The sequence below is a fragment of the Ornithorhynchus anatinus genome, chromosome 7 (genome assembly GCF_004115215.2).
Source record: "Ornithorhynchus anatinus isolate Pmale09 chromosome 7, mOrnAna1.pri.v4, whole genome shotgun sequence".
NCBI classification, from domain to species: Eukaryota; Metazoa; Chordata; class Mammalia; order Monotremata; family Ornithorhynchidae; genus Ornithorhynchus; species Ornithorhynchus anatinus.
In genome coordinates, this window is record NC_041734.1 from 22,818,869 (window position 1) to 22,836,457 (window position 17,589).

Sequence of the window (17,589 nt, forward strand, 5' to 3'; positions counted from 1 at the left end):
TGGCTGGGCAGTTGCAAGACGTGGCTAATTTCCTCCACGGCTAGATGTCTGCGATGAACAATATGTCAGTAGCCTTGTTATCCCCCTGCATAAAGAATATTAATCCTAAATCCATAGGCAGGCAACAGAGGCTGCAATTTCCCTTGGAGTTAGGAGAGAAGCATTGGAAAGTGATGCATCTCGAAGGGGTTCACATTAGAGCTGATGACTTCTGGATCTCTATTTTCATTAAAAAACATTCCAAGTCGATGGGACACAGATCTGCTGATTCAAATGGGAATTCTAAATTTTGCAGAAAAGCCTGCAAATTGCCAATGCTAATAAGTGATAATAATGAATAATTCCATATTATAAATTTCCTAGCTGCCTTGTTCAATAAAAATGTAGCCATTTCATAGATGTGTTTTAGAAAGGTCAGTTACTAGGAATGCCAAGCTTTTGGAATCATTTATTGAACAATTAAAATGACAACAGATATCTGTCTCAATCAAATTAAGTATTTGGGGAGGAGGAAGTTAGGATCTGAAAAGACTTGGCCATGCCTAGTGTTTGTGCCTAAGCTTTACCCCCCACTATATGAGCTAAAAAACTGAGTTGCCTTGAAAGGGTCTGGTCAAAAACACAGTTTTGTTTGAGGTCTTTCCAAGGCTCTCAGATGGTCAGTGCCACAAGTAGTTAGCTGATCTTTGCCGTGGATTCACTAAATCCCACGTGCAGAAGGGGCAATCCTGCTTCCAGGTCAGGGCATGGGAATGCCAATCACTTGGCAAAGTATAGTAATATGCAGAGGAGCAATACAGCCTAGTGGAAAGAGCACAGGCCTAGGAGTCAGAGGACCCGGGTTCTAATCCTGCCTCTGCTACTGGTCTGCTGTGTGACTTTGGGCAAGTCACTTAAATTCTCTGTGCCTCAGTTTACTCAACTTTAAAATGGGGATTCAGTACTTGGACTATGAGTCCCATGTGGGACAGTGATGGTGCCTCACCTGATTATCTTGTATCCATCCTGTGCTTAGCACAGTGTTTGACACAGAGGAGGTGATTAACAAATACCATTAAAAAGAAAATAATAATCATTTGCATTTTTCCAGGAGCAAAAATCACTTGTCCCTCATGGACATCATTTCATTTCTTCCAGATGTTTCAGTTAGTCCTCTAGAAAAGTAAGTAGATAACCAGTGGAATCCCAGTGGAAATGGTAACTTGGCCTTTAGTATACCCTTTTGTATATCCTTTGGGAATAATTCCTGAGAAATGACTATTGCCAGAAGCCAGTAGAATGCTCATCAAAACATAAGCTATTTTTTGAAAACAAAATGGTGCCTGCATGGTGAATATTTTTAAAAGGATTACAAAGAGAATATTGGCAATCCTTTTCTCTAAGTTTCTAATATAGTAATTCAATAATAGTAATAAGAATAATGGTATTTGTTAAGGGCTCACTACGTGCCAAGCACTGTTCTAAACGCTGGGCTGGATACAAGATAATCAGGTTGTCCCACTTGGGGCTCACAGTCTTAATCCCCATTTTACAGATGAGGTAACTGAGGCACAGAGAAATTAAGTGGTTCACCCAAATTCACACACCGATAAGTGGCGGGTCGGGATTAGAACCCACGTCCTCTGACTCCCAAGCCCATGCTCTTTCCACTGAGCCACGCTGTTTCTCTTAAAACCTACAGTTGGCCTGCATTGTGAGCAGAGGCTTATCCAAAGATGTGCTTGGGTTTTCCCTTTAAGAATGTTTATAATTGTCAAGGATGTAGCTTAAAGGGAGAATTCTTTTTTAAATTTTTATTTTGAGGGGTTATTACCATTTCAGTAGAGTACAAGTAAAAGTTCTCTATTTTGAAAATTCTTCCACTGAGATTTCCTTGTTTGGAAATGAGGACAATGGAGGCTAATGAAATCTGCAGTGGATGATTTGGGACTCAATTATCACATTGTTCCTCATGTCCGTGTTGAGTGAACTGAGAAACAGAATCCACCCTCCAAGTATTTTCCTAAAAAAGAGGTCCTCTGTCATGAAGGATTTCCGGTTGCTAAGACGTTCAGACTGAACGGCCAAAAGAGGATTGATGGAGAGTCTTTTTTCCTACGCCTCTTGCAGACAGTGAAAGTGCAGGGAAATGACATCTCCCACAAGCTTCAGATTTCCAAGGTGAGGAAAAAGGACGAAGGCCTGTACGAGTGCAGGGTGACAGACGCCAACTATGGAGACCTTCAGGAATATAAAGCCCAGGCCTATCTGAAAGTGAATGCCCTCAGCCACTCTCGGAGAATGCAAGCCTTTGAAGCATCCCCGATGTGGCTACAAGATCCCAAGCCACGCAAGAACGTCTCGGCTGCTGCGCCCAGTGGCATCCATAACTCCGCCCATCAGCAAATGCGCTCCACCTCCAGCCCGCAAGCCACAGCCCAGATCCCTAAGCAAGGCCCACAATCAGGTATGATGAAGTCTTTTGAACCTTTTGTTTTGTGACTGACTAGCTCTCAACCTGAGGACTGGTTCTCCAGAATCCCCCAGAGGGCTGTACTCAGGGGCCGATTGGGGGCTGGCGGTCTACCAGGTTAAGCTGGAATCCATAAGGAAACAAGACATCCCTTACGATGCAGGTGAAGTTTCACAGAGAGTATGGATTTGCCAGACTAATTCCTTTCCAGGCCACTCTTGGGGGAATGCAGCAGATGAATGCCAACGTTGCTAGCATTTCCACAAATACAAACCACAGATAATGGGAAGTGGACACCACTTGCCAGTGCATATTTGCTTTCTTTGAATTCTGCTGCAGGACTCATTCCCCAGTTTATAGGTTTCATACCTTTTCAAAGCAGTCACTGGGGAATGATAACACTACACCCACTTTCTAGGCCTTTTGCTTTAAAATAATAATACCCCTCAGGGATTTGGGAAACTGAAGTCGAAACTTCAGCCGTTAAACCCAGGGTGCTGTACTCGAGCTGAGTGGAATTTAAAGACGACTCAAAGCAAGAGAGGCTACAAAAGGAAGCCATTTAGGAGTAATTATTCCGGCTCGATGGGGAGTGAGAAACCACCTTTCCTCAAGCCAGATGTGCAAGTTAAAGCTTCTCTAGATGGTATTTTAATAATTTAACAAATTTTTAGAGGTATGTCTTACAATTAAGCCAATGGTTAAGGCTTTATTGGGCCCTCCCCTTCTTTTCCCAAGTTATAGGGTCTAAGAGCTAATTCCATACTATTATATTAGGATGCAGAGGACTCATAAAGGGAAATTTCTACCCTTTTAGGTTCTTATTTCACATCATCATGGAAAAATATATCTACAAATGATTCCTATTCAATTTGGTCATGAAGCAGAGTGCTCGTCACCTCATTTTGGCCCATTTTCTGTCATCTTTCTCTTTATATCAAAACAGATCATTTGTAATCCTCCACTTTGCTTGCATAACTTTAAAGGTATGCAGGTCATTGAAAGCTATTTTTCAGCAACTCATTTCTCTTTGATGAAGCGCAGGGCCATGGTGTGAACATCTATCTGTCTGTCTATCTATCTATCTATCTATCTATCTATCTATCTATCTATCTATCCATCTATCTATCTAGAACACTAAGCAGCCGAATTGGGTTTCTTATAATTGCTTCTCATTGGTTTCGTCTTTCTGGGAAACATGAACTTTCTCTTCAGTTGATCAAAATAAGATTCCTCTTGGACTCTGCACTGTACAGCTAGAGGTAATATTACAATTTTACTAGTACTATTTCAGTCCAGTATGTTGGGAGTCAGGTTTATGGAAAACTCCAACTGATAGAAGTACAGTTTTAAGCATTCAGAGGAAGGTCTATACCCTTTTTTTCATAATATAGCATAAAATAATCTCAGATCTCTCTATCTGCTTAATATAGGTTCTTTTGATGTCGAAGTAGAAAGTCTAGTACCACTTGAAAGTTGAACTAGTTGTTGGGTGAAAAATATTGGTCTTTTATTAAAATTGCAAGTTATGAGCTTCAACAGAGAGATTACTTTTTTGGTAATAATTAAGCGCTTGCTCTACGTCAAGCACTGTACTAAGCATAGGATAGATACAAGCTAATCAGGTTGGATACAGTCCATTTCCCACAAGGGGCTCACAGTCTTAATTCCCATTTAACAGATGAGGTAACTGAGGCACAGAGAAGTTGAGTAACTTGCCCCAGGTCACACAGCAGAGAAGTGGCAGAGCCGGGGTTAGAACCCAGGCCTGTGCTCTATCCACTAGGCGATACTGCTTCTTACTTACATGGCGATGGGATTAAAATAATAATGTGTCCATAATCGGGAAGAGTTCTTTAGAAAATCACACATATGATCACTTCGCCCTATTTTTATACTTTGGATTCCCAAAACATATTTTTGTAGAAAGCAAACTATTTGACAGAAGTTCCACAGTAACAGAAGGGATTGATTTTTCTATAGAACGTGCTGCCCGGCAAAGGAGTTTAGTTGAGTCAATGTAAAGAAAATAATTTTTCTGCTGCCATGCTTTAGGTGTTGATTTCACAACTGTAGCTAATTATTCAAGGGTACCTGCAGGCTGTTCAGATAAGAGCTCATCATCATCAACATCATCATCATCATCATTATCATCACTGTCATCACCATCTCAAGGATTAATGTTAATAACCCAAAGCACTACCTCCAAGCCTATAATAAAAAGCTTCATTTCCATTTGCTCTTCCGAAGTAGTCTTCATACACAATTTAGCAGAGTCATTATGCATGTTAGAATTACAGTTGGAATTTACAACATTTAAAATTTAATTTGGAGACAGTAGATTTAATTGAACCATTTGGATGACTCCCTGAACTTTCATCTAACCTATAGTCCTATACATCTCCTCTTGCCAATTAGACATCTTCACTTGGACATCCTGCTGTCACCTCAAACTCAAATTGCATAGGAAAACTGCTCATCTTTCATCCTAAAGCCACTTGCCTTCCTAGCTTTTCCATTTCTGTGGATAAGACTATTTTCTCTGGATCTTGCAGCCTCTTCAGCTATCAGCCCATCTCCTTAACCCTATCCTATTCAAACCTCTTCAATCCTTATGGAGAATAGAGGTGGAGGCATCTCTAGTCTTGACCCACACCAGTTGGGTTTTTGATCCTTTTGCTTCTCCAAGCTTGGACTCTTTAAGGTCCCCGTTTATTCTCAGAGCTAATTTCAGTGGGCTTTACATTTTCCTAATCTTCCTTGACTTTTTTCCTGTGTTTGAGCCTGCAAATCATTCCTTCCTTCTTCCCTCTAGACTATAAGCTCATGTGGGCAGGGAACATGTCTGTCGAATTGTTATATTGCAGTCTCCCAAGTGTTTAGTAAAGTGCTCTGCCTATAGTGAACGCTCAATAAATATGATACAGTGCTCTGCCCACAGTAAATGCTCAGTAAATATAATTGACTGAAAAACTATCAGGCCTCAGTTTTTTTGACACCGTTCTCTCCTGCTTCTCTTATGTCTCTGTTGTTCCTTCTCAGTTTGATTCATTAGTTCTTCTCCTGTCTCTCATTCCCTATCTGTAGGGAATATAGAACACAAGGCTCTGTTCTGTATTCCCTATTCTTCTCTCTCTCTCTCTACATTCTCTCCCTATTCTAGCTCTATGTAGATGACTCCCATATCAATCTCTTTACCATCTGACTCTCATCTAACAATCTTTTATCTCCTCTTATCTTCAGGAAATCTTCACTTGTTTATACTGCTAGCTCCTCAAATTCAACAAATCTAAACCTACTAAACCCTCCCTACTTCTAACATCTTAGTTGATAACACCCACAAGTAATGATAATAATAATGATAGTGCTTTTTGAGCACTTACTTTGTGCTCAATACAAATCAGAATACAAATCTTTGGGTTGGAAGCAATTTATGAAGATTAGGCACAGTCCCTGTCCCATATGGGGCTCACAGTCAAAGGGGGAGGTAGGTCAGTATTTGAAAGATGAGGAAACTGAGGCACAGAGAAGTTAAGAGACTTGCCAGAGTTCACAGAGCAGATGAGTGGCGGGGCCGGAATTCAAACGCAGGTCCTTCTGACTCCTCGGCCTGTGCTCTTTCCACTAGGCCACACGGCTTCTCACACAACAGCTCCCAGATTTACCCATTTCTATCTACCCAGATATCTATTGACCTGGTCCAAACTCTCGTCACAATACAGGTAGGCTGATGTATTAGCCTCCTCACTGGGATCTTTCTGCCTGCAGCCTCTCCTTACTCCATTCTATACTCCTCACTACTGAATAGATCATCTTCTTGAAGCACTGCTCAGCACACATCTCTTCACTCCTCACAAACCTCAATTAATAGAGGTTAAATTTCCAATTTCTCTTTAGCATCAAGCCAAGACTCCTCATGGTAGAGTTCAAGGTTCTCCAATCAACCCTCCACATCTTACATATCTGTTCTTTCCCCTAACTATTCCCCATCCAACTTACTCTCTTCCTTCCTCAAAAAATAACCTTCTCCTTGTCTCTTGACTCTCTCTCCTCCTTCCCCTTGTTCATATTCTTCCCCTGTCCACATCAGACAGGCCCAGCTCTAGCCAGGCCCCAAACCCTTCTGAAATCCCACTTCCTCCAAATACCCTTTACAGTTTAAAACCCAATATCCAAGACTGTGACTATCCGTCATTTTCAACAATGCGTATTTACTTCCATCCATCTCCAGGACTTGTGCACATGCTTATTCATTTGCTCATTCTATTTATTTTGATTTCTCTAGTTGTTGTGATTTTAATGTTTATCTCTCCCATTAGAGTGTGATCTCCATGTGGGTAGAGAATGTGCCTTCTTTGTCTTCATGCTTACCTAAGTGCTTAGTATATTTCACTGTGCCCCATTGGTGCTCAATTTTCAACACGCTGATTTTGTTACAGGGATTATAAATAATAAAAAGTTACTTTAAAACTGCTAAAAGTGATTAGTTTAATTAAACTAGTTTAGTTTAAACTAATTAGTTTAGTTTAAAATGGGGATTAAGACTGTAAGCCTCATGTGGGAAAGGGACTATGTCCAAACTGATTATCTTGTAATCAGGGCCCGACATGTAGTAAGTTCTTTACAAATACCATTTAAAAAGAAAAAAGCCCATATGAGGGTTTGCCTTTTCTCATCGGGTCTTTTTCCATTTTAGTTCATATGCTACTGTTCTTTTCACTGAGCAAATTTAATGTGCTGTTGTTGTCGTCGTTATCTTACGCTGCTGAGTCATGTCCGACAAGCAGTGTGGCTTAGTGGAAATAATAATAATGATGGTATTTGTTAAGCACTTAATATGTGCAAAGCACTGTTCTAAGCGCTGGGGGTGATACAAGGTGATCAGGTTGTCCACTGAGCCACCCTGCTTCTCAAGGGCATGGGAGTCGGAGGTCGTGGGTCCTAATCCTGGCTCTGCTACTTATCAGCTGGGTGACTTTGGGCAAGTCACTTAACTTCACTGTGCCTCAGTTGCCTCATCTGTAAAATGGGGATTAAGACTGTGAGGCCCAAGTGGGACGACCTAATTACCTTATATCTTCCCCAGGGCTCAGAACAGTGCTTGGCACAAAGTAAGTGATGAACAAATATCATTATTATTATTATTGTTACCTCTCCCACAATGCCCCACCTCCATCTGCAACCGTTCTGGTTTTCTTGGTAAAAATATGGAAGTGATTTACCTTCGCCTCCTTCCTCCCTGTAAACCTGAGTCTCCATGCTCTTCCATGTTGCTGCTGCCCAGCAAAGGGGAGTTTGGACGTGTAGCAGATTGCCTTCCACTCGGTAGCCACTGGCCAAGCTAGGAATGGAATGGATAGGCCTCTGCTTGTCTCTCCCTCCCATAGTCGAGACTGGTAGAGTACTGGAAACTCTCCAGGTACGACACTGAGAGGTATCAATATGCTATAGGACTTTTTTAGCTTTCCAATAACAGATTAAACATTTTAAAATGGGGCTAGATACAAAATGTTCTAAGTGCTGGGGAAGATCCAGGGTAATCAGGTTGTCCCACGTGAGGCTCACAGTCTTAATCCCCATTTTACAGATGAGGTAACTGAGTCACAGAGAAGTTAGGTGACTTGCACACAGTCACACAGTGGACAAATCATGCCAGTTTGCAGTTGCCTTGCAGGCAGAGATGGCCTAAACTGGGCTGTGTTGGCTGATGATGGAAAGTTCAGGGAAGGCGTATTTCTAGCCAGAAATGACTCTGGGTGTTCTTTACATCGGAATCTCTAAGCTTCCTTAGTTCACCATTACTTCAAGTAATTCTGGTCTTTCCAGTAATGAATTAATCAAATGATGCTAAATGGCCCAAGTCACAGAAACCCCAATATTCTTTATGGGGGAAGTGAGTACCACTCAACAATGGTAACATTGGCAATGAGAAGCATTGTGGCTTAATGGAAAGAGCAAAGACCTAGGAGTCAGAGGACCTGAGTTTTAAGCTTGCTCTGCCAATTGCTTTCTGTGTGACCTTGGGCATATCACTGAACTTCTCTGCACCACAGTTTCCTTATCTTTAAATGAGAATTTCATACCTGCTCTCCCTTTCCTTTAGATTGTGAGCTCTGAGTGGGACAGGGACTGTGCTTGGCTTGATTGTTTTTATTATCATTATTATTACTCTTATGGTTTTAGGACCTGAGGAACACTTCTGATCATCCAATCCCTCTTACTAGCTGAGGGAGCCATAAGATCTGTGATAATTCCTAGTAGATAACCAGGAAATCGCACTGATTGATCTGGGATGAAAACTCAAACGAGAAGATACCAAACAGAATAAAAATGAAGATGGTGTCTCAGAAAGTCATGATGTTATATGATGATGAGAACAATAGTCATCTAATTAGGAGAATGACACTTGTCATATATGAAATAGTTAGAACTGGAGTCAACATTGAATCACCGACAGCAATCAGATTTCACGGTGAGGGATGGTCCCCAGAAATAGCTAGGAAGTGGAGAATTTTTGTTGGGAAGTACAGAAAATCGCATGGCAACTCTCTCTTCATCAAGTCATTATGTAATCCTAGAGGGCTAACATAGGATGTGATCAAATGATTGGATGTTCTGCTGATAAATTCTCTGGGTGTTGCCAGTTTGAGTCATCACTGATTATGTCTGCATTTTGTTCTGACAATATGGATATTCATGTTGATTTAGGGAGCTATTACTCCAGAGAGGGGGATCTTTTCACTGAGAATGACTGTGGGTGAGTAGACCAACTAATCAATCAGTCGTATTTACTGAGTGCTTACTGGGTACAGAACATTATACTAAATGCTTAGGAGAGTACAATGTAACAGACTTGGTAGACATGCTCCCAACCATAAAGAGTTGCAGGATCAAAGCTACCTTGGGCTCTGTAAACATGTAAGAATATGTAGGTTTTTCTATACTGTTTGGATCACCCCATTCAGGGCCTGTCTTTGTTTTTGAAGCTACCCATTCTAATCTATGTGAAGTCTTTCTTCTAGAACAACAATCCTTTTCACTGGACTGGACTGTCTGCTGAGGTGGTTTGCCTGTAGTCCACAGCTAGTTTGCATTGTTTGAGACTGGGCTTCACTGTCTTTAAAACATTTATTCTGTGCTAGTGACTTTCACTTCCCCACACAGTGGGTCCTTGGGTATCCTGCTGTCATCCTTCTGCTTCATTTGCCCCACCTGCAGAGCAATATTGCTCTGAGAATTGCCTCAGATGAGCTGTCCGCATTCCAGGGCTGGATTATTTTGTCTGTATGTTTATGTGGTGTGTGTGTGTGCTTATTAAAAAAGACATATAAAATTCCAACAGTTATATTTTTAATTATCTTATAAAAAAGAGGAAATGTATTTTAACTCATGAGAACTTTACTAACCATTTTTGCTCCATAATAATAATAATAATGTTGGTATTTGTTAAGCGCTTACTATGTGCCGAGCACTGTTCTAAGCACTGGGGTAGACATAGGGGAATCAGGTTGTCCCACGTGGGGCTCACAGTCTTAATCCCCATTTTACAGATGAGGGAACTGAGGCACGGAGAAGTTAAGTGACTTGCCCACAGTCACACAGCCGACAAGTGGCAGAGCTGGGATTCGAACTCATGAGCCCTGACTCCAAAGCCCGTGCTCTTTCCACTGAGCCACGCTGCTTCTCATGTTACACTCCATGTAACATGGAGTTACCTAAACTTGTTGTGGGCAGGGAATGTCACTGTCTATTATTCTGTTGTACTTTCCCAAGCATTTAGTACAGTTCTCTGCACACAGTAAGCACTCAATAAATACTATTGAATTTAATTGAATTAGGAATCAGTTGAAAGAAGTGGAAGTGTTTTTAATCTCAAACTATGAATTTAATTTCCCCAAAAAAGAACCAGCAGTAATCAGGATGAACTCTCCCCTGGTGTACTGGGAAGGAGACTGGGCTAGGTATTTCTGGCCCAGTCTCTTGCGGCTTGGGCAAAGAGGCTTCCGCTCTTCCTTTACAAATCCAAGGTTGCAACAAGCCAGGAGGAGTGTGACCCGGGGAGGGAGAGACAAAGCCATGAGTCCATTGTGACATCCATTCAGCTGCATGCCCCGACTCATGGCAAGGATCATCAGAGCTTTTTCCAGAAAGTCTGTGAGTCCTTGAGCTGTAGAATGGAATCTTCAAGTGACGTAAGCGTGCATAAGGTGGCACAGTCACCCAAAGGTTGATGAGAAATTAGAGCAGAAAATCAGAAAGGAAAACGTTCTCAGTTCCCAAATAAAGAAAATCAATCAATAGCATTTATTGAGGGCCTAACGTGTGCACAGCTGCGCTTACACTTGAAAGAGCATGATATCATTAGAATGCATTTTCCCTGCTCTCAAGACTATAGTCTAGAAGGAGAGACAGACAGAATCAATCAATTGTATTATTGAGCGTGTACTGTTTTGCAGAATACTGTACTAAGCACTTGGGAGAGTACAATATAAAAGTTGGTAGACACATTCCCTGTGGTAAGCTTAGAGTTTAGAGAAAGTAATAGTGTATAGAATTTGAACATAAGTGCCATGGGAGGTTGAAAGTATGTGCTTAGGTGGCATGAAAGGGCTGAAGTGATAGTTGGGGGATGTAAGGTGGAGAGAGAAGAAATTAATTAGGAAAGGAATCTGGAAGGATAAGTGATTTCAGAAGGGCTTTGAATCCAGTGGGAAGCCAGAGAGGGCAACATCATTTGGTGGATATAAAGGAGGAGGGAGTTCCAGGCATTTGGAAGGGATCGAGTGAAGAGTCAAAAATAGGAGATGAGTGAGTAAGAGAAATGAAAATTGAGAGCTTGGGTTTGGTTGGAGAAAAGAGGCCAAATATGAGAGAACAAAAGATAGAGTTGAGTGCTTCGAAGTCAGTGGTCAGGAGCTTCTGCTTCATGTTGAAAAGAATAGGAAACCATTGGAAGTATTTAAGGAGTAGGGAGATGCGCAAAAAATTCTGTTTTAGAAAAGTGATCCAGACAGCAATGAAGTATTGCCTGGAAAAGAGAGAAACTGGAGGCAGAGAGAGTAGTGAGGAGACTGACATAGTAGTGAAGCTGGGATTATCAGCTGTGCCTGGATCCCCACGATGACTTTATAGAGAGTTAAGAAAAAGGGGTGGATTGAAAAACTGACCTCAACCCTGCCCTCCCCATGCCTTGAAAATAACCTCTGTTGTAATTCAATGGTCTTTGTTGAAAACAACAGAACAACAGTTATAAAGGGAGCATGTTTATCTGTTGCCAAATTGTACATTCCAAGTGCTTAGTACAGTGCTCTGCACATAGTAAGCGCTCAATAAATGCTATTGAGTGAATGAATATGGACTAGATAGTGGTTGCCCATCCATCTCCGCATCAAAAAGAAATTGCTGACCATCTTCTTTAAAGCACTCAATCACCTTGCCCCCTACCTTACCTCACTGTTCTGCTCATACTGTCCTCTAGAGCCAGCTTGCTCACTGTGACTCGATTTCGTCTATCTCACCACAACCCCTTTCCCAAGTCTTCCCTCTGGCCTGGAACCCTCTCCCCCTCCATATATAACCAGACCGCCACTCTCCCCACCTTCAAAGCCTTATTAAGTTCATAGTTCCTCAGATCCTCAGAGAGGCCTTCCCTGATGAAGCCCCTTTTTCGCAGCTTCCTCATTCTCTCCGTGCCATCTATGTCCTTGGATCTGTGACCTTTGGCATTAGTATTAACCCCCACCCTCAATCCCACAGCACTTAAGAACATATCTATAAACTATTTATACTAATGTCAGTTTCCCTTTCTAGATTGTAGGCTCATTGTGGACAGGGAATGTGGCTACAAACACTTGCATTTTACTCTCTGAAGCGTTTAGTACAGTCCTTTGCACACAGTACGCCCTCAGTAAATACCATTGATTGATTAATAATTATACATTGCTCTCATGCACCAAACCTTTTGCTCAAATCACAGAAATTTAATATAAAACCATCTTAAGAGGAATTCCATTTATAGAGTTCAGCTACAACCTTGGAATTCATTATAACTGCAAAGGGAAATACTTCTCATCATTCATTCATTCAATCATATTTATTGAGCCCTTACTAAGTGCAGAGCACTTAGAATGTCCAATTCAATCCTACAGGATATCTTTGCCCAGGCTTCAAATGGCTGATGATGTACTGGTAACTCAGCAAAAATCTCGTAGAAACACTAAACTTGGGACATAATTTTTCTATTTTAGCTAAATTCTGGTGAACATAAATTGAACTTAAATCCCTGGAAAGAACGAAATTAGGAAGGAATCCATATTCTCAGTCTTACTGTAAAATAAATCTTATTGTAAAATAAATATTGTAAGCGATTAGTACAGTGCTCTGCACACAATAAGCACTCAATAAATACGATTGTTCTGTCTCTATCTGTTGCCGACTTGTTCATCCCAAGCGCTTAGTACAGTGCTCTGCGCATAGTAAGCGCTCAATAAATACTATTGAATGAATGAATGATTGAATGAATGAATAAAATGTGCAAAATAATTTTAAGTCTTTCTGTGGTATGTGTCTTATTGGAAAATAAACACCAAAACTAATTTCCCCAGTGAAATAGAATGAAAACATGGCCCAATTTCTGAAAGCTTTTTCCGAGAACATTATGTCAAAGTTTAATTAAGGTAGATCAACTATTTTATAAAAATGGGAAATAAATAAAATTCCAATCTGTTTTTAATACATAACATTGATAGGGACCTTAGATTAAAATGAAAATTTTAAATTTTAAAATGAAAGGTGCAATTTGATTTAGTCCTGGAAAGAAAACAAAATGTGATCCCAGCCATTAGCTGTTCTGACTCTAAGGAGCCTCCAAAATATTGTAAGTGATCCTAGTTGCTTTTTCAGCCAGGATTACTCAGAAAATGGCTCATCTTTGGAGCCAAGAGGACTAGTTCTGAAGTGAACAGTTTATTTTGCATTTCCATCCTCAGGGCACCTAATATAGGATCTCTCTATTCCAACATGAAACAAATTTTTCTTTCTCTTTTGCAAGAACCAAGTCAAAACCCCACAAGTTAGTATTTGCTTTGTTAAAAAAACCCCTCCCCTTTGTGCATGTATTCTTTAAAATTCTGGAAATATTCTGTTATGGAATGTCACTTTCAGAAGCATCTCAGTAGGGAATGTATAGCATGGAACTGAAAGGCAACAAATGGACAGGTTTACCCATTTCAAAGCAGTCATTAAAGCCCAGCTTCTCTTTTGTCTCCTGAGTCCAGGAAGTCACCTATTCACACAGAGATCAAAGTCACCAGAAGGATTAACCTCCCCAGCAGGTGGGAGGATAATAGAGGGAGTTGAAAGGCTTTGGAGCAGATGGGTGTGAGTTTCATGAACACAGCCACAGGAAATGTTTCAGATATAATCTTTTGCATTAATTCATTCAAATCAATCAATCACTCAATCATTTATTGAGCACTTATTGGGTGCAGAGCACTGCCTTGGATACTTGGGAAACGAGTTGGTGGGTCCATTCTCTGTCCACAGGAGTTTACCATCTAAAAACAGAGCCAGACATTGATAAAACTAAATTTCAGATGTGTACATAAGTGCTGTGGGGCTGAGGGAGGGTTGAAAAATGGGTGTAACTCCAAAGTGCACTGGTGAAGTGGGAGAAAAGGAAATGAGGACTTAAGGAAGGCCTCTTGGAGGAGATGTGATTTTAACAAGCTTTCGAGGTGAGAAGAGTGATTGTCAAATATAATAATAATAATGATGGTATTTGGTAAGTGCCTACTAAATGCCAAGCACTGTTCTTAGAACTGGGGTAGATACAAGGTAATCCATTTGTCCCACGTGGGGCTCACAATCTCAATCCCCATTTTACAGATAAGGTAACTGAGGCCCAGAGAAGTTAAGTGACTTGCCCAAGGTCACAGAGCAGATAAGTGGAGGAGGCAGGTTTAGATTAGAACCCACGACCTTCAACTCCCAAGGCCGTGCTCTTGCCACTAGGCCACGCTGCTTCTATCTGAAGAGTGAGGGAGTTCCAGGTCAGAGAGAGGATGTGGGTAAGAGGTTGGTGGAGACATAGACTAGACTGAGATGTAGTGAATAGGCTGGGATTAGAGGGGCGAAATGAGGGTGCTGGGTTGTAGAAGGAAATCTGAGAGATAGGAGGGGGCAAGGTGACTGAGTACTTTAAAGCCTACAGAAGGGAGTTTGTGTTTGATGTGGAGGTGGACGGGCAACCACTGGAGGTTCTTGAGGAATGGGGAAACTGGACTGAACGTTTTTGTAGCAGCTGGAAGTAGGGATTGAAGTGGAGAGAAACAGGAGGCAAGGAGTTCAGCAAGGAGGCGAATGCAGTTATTAAAGGAAGATAGGATAAGCACTTGGATTAACATGGTAGCAGGTTGGATGCAGAGGAAAGGGTGGATTTTAGTGATGTTGAGTAGGTAGAACTGACAGGATAAATTGACTCAGGTCTGCCATGAAATTATTAAAACTGATTCATGAAATTAACCTGCATCCATTTTGCTACCGCTCTCAGAGAGGGGTAGTGTGGTGAACACAAAGACAGGAGCTCACTCCAAATCAGGCACCTTTAATCCCACTCCTTCCCAGGAGGGTTTAGCACACAGCTGCCAGTCCAGGTCCTGAGTGGGTGGGATTTTAACACATTTGTCCATGTGCATAAACCTGCCCTCGCTGACACAGTCAGCCCCCCTTGGCCTCCCAAAGATGGTTCCCCCCCCTCCAGTGTGAACTATCATTGATTTCTGTACTGTTCCTGAAGATTCCAGTGATGTCAGGTAGGTAGAACTGACAAGATTCAGTGACAGATGAAATGTATGGGTTGAATGAGAGAATAGGGTCAAGGATAATGCCAAGGTTTGTGAAACAGGGTGGATGGTGGTGCTGTCTACAGTGATGGGAAAGTCAGGGGGAGGACAGGGCTTGAGAAGGAAGATGAAGAGTTCTGTTTTTGGACATGTTAAGTTTGAGGTGCTGGCAGGACACCCAAGTTGAGATGTCCTGAAGGAAGGAGGAATTATGAGAATGCATAGGCGAAAGATCAGTGCTGGAGATGTAGATTTGAAAATCATCCACATAGTTGAAGCCATGGGAATTAAATGAGTTATCCAAGGGAGTGTATATAAATGGAGAATAGGAGGGGACCCAGAACAGAGCCTTGAGTGACTCCCACAGTTAGAGGGTGAGTGTCAGAGGAGGGGACCGCGAAAGAGAATGAAAATGAGCAGCCAGAGAGGCAGGAGGAGAACCAAGTGAGGGCGGTGTCAGTGAAGCCAAAGTTGGCTAAGATTTCTAGGAGAGGGAGGTAGTCCACAGTGTCAGAGGCAGCTGAGAGGTCAAGGATGATAAGAATTCCTACTCTTATACACACATCGTGGTAAACTGGAAGATTTTCCCAGGGGTTCATAATTTTATTCCGAGTTCTGCTTCCATATCCCCTGCTTTATCATTGAGTATGGTTGTGTAGCATCAGGTGATCAGTACAGTCCTCCTTTGTTTCACTGGCCCCAAGATCTCTCCATTATTTCAATCCTTGCCATATGGTTTCAGAGCAAATCCAGGATCTTGATGAACTTCTCAGGGCTGGCAGTATTTTTCCGAAATTGCCTGACCCCTGGTTTATTGATGGTTTCAAATAATTTCTTAAGGCCTACCAACAAATTATCTAGGTCTTGCTGTTGTTTCCTACATTTTCCCTGAAATTTATTCACAGCAAACATTATATGCTGGTGTGACCTGAAATCACACTATGAACATGGAAAAAAGTGGTGTAAAATTTCTTTCAGCAGTTGGTCTAGGAGGATTGCTCTTCCACCTTCAAAGCCTTTGGAAATCACATTTCCTCCAGGAGGCCTTGCTTGATTAATCTTTTGTCTCCCCAATATATCCCCCTGCAACTGTCACTTCAGCACTTCCATTTCATCTAACAATAACCATATAGGTACTCACCTCCTCCATCCCTTGTAGCATTTTTGAACATATTTTTAAAGTCTCCTGCAGCCTCTGACCTTAAATTTATTTAGTTCCTGTCTTCCCTTGCTAGTCTGTAGGTTTTTTGAGGGCAGGGGTCATGTTTACTAATTCTACTGTGTGCAGTGTTTTATACACTGTAGGCTTTCAATAAATACTAGTCAATAAACACTAAATCCTGTCAGTTCTACCTTCACAACATCACCCCAAATCTGCTCCTTCCTCTCCTTCCAGACTATCCCATTAATGCAAGCACTTATCCTATCCTGCCTTGATTATTCTATCAGCCTCCTTGTTGACCTCCCTGTGTCCCCCCACTCCAGTCCATACTCCATTCTGTTGCCCAGATCATTTTCCTTCAAAAATGTTCAGACCGTGTTTCCCCACTCCTCAAGAAACTCCAGTGATTGCCCATCCACCCCGACATCAAAGGAAAAATCCTCACCACTGGCTTTAAAGCACCTAATCATCATGTCCCCTTCTACCTCACCTAGTGGCTCTCCTATTACAACCCAGCCCGCACACTTCGTTCCTCTAATGCTAAGCTTCTCACAGTACCTCGATCTCATCTATCTCAACATCAGTCTCTCACCCACATCCTACCTCTGGCCTGGAATGCCCACCCTCCTCATATCAGACAGGTAATTCCTCTCCCCCACTTCAAAGCCTTATTGAAGGCACATCTCCTCCAAGAAGTCTTCCCTGACCAAAACCTCCTCTCCTCTTCTCCCACACCCTTCTGCACCAGTCTTATTTGCCCCTTTATTCATCCTCCCGTCCATCCCCACAGCACATATGTATATATCTGTGATTCATTTATTTAGTGATTAACTTATCTATTTATATATTTATATTAATGTCTGCCTCCCCCCCAACCCCAGACTGTGAGCTCGTTGTGGGCAGGAATGTATCTGTTTGTTGTTATAGTATACTCTCCTAAGTACTTAGTAAAGTGTTTTGCACACAGTAAGTGCTCAATAAATATTATTGAATGAATGAATATTGATTGATTGGTTAAGATCTTATGGACCATTGTGAGATCTCATGATCGTTTCTTTTTTTTTTTTATGGTACTTGTTAAGCACTTACTATGAACCATGTACTGTTCTAAGCACTGGGGTAGAGATACAAGC

At 41.6% G+C, this 17,589-nt stretch overlaps 1 protein-coding gene and 1 non-coding gene across 2 annotated transcripts in view; one reads left to right on the plus strand and one right to left on the minus strand.

Annotated features, from left to right (window-relative positions):
- VSTM2A (V-set and transmembrane domain containing 2A) overlaps nt 1–17,589 on the plus strand; it is a 169,444-nt gene that overhangs the window by 98,136 nt on the left and 53,719 nt on the right. The window contains exon 6 of the mRNA XM_029068790.2: nt 2,110–2,446. Coding sequence (XP_028924623.2) covers nt 2,110–2,446 — 337 coding nt within the window. The remainder of the gene's footprint in view (nt 1–2,109; nt 2,447–17,589) is intronic.
- LOC114813652 lies at nt 7,752–7,889 on the minus strand. Its single transcript, XR_003761369.1, has one exon. It is a non-coding gene; the product is annotated as a small nucleolar RNA SNORA7 (small nucleolar RNA).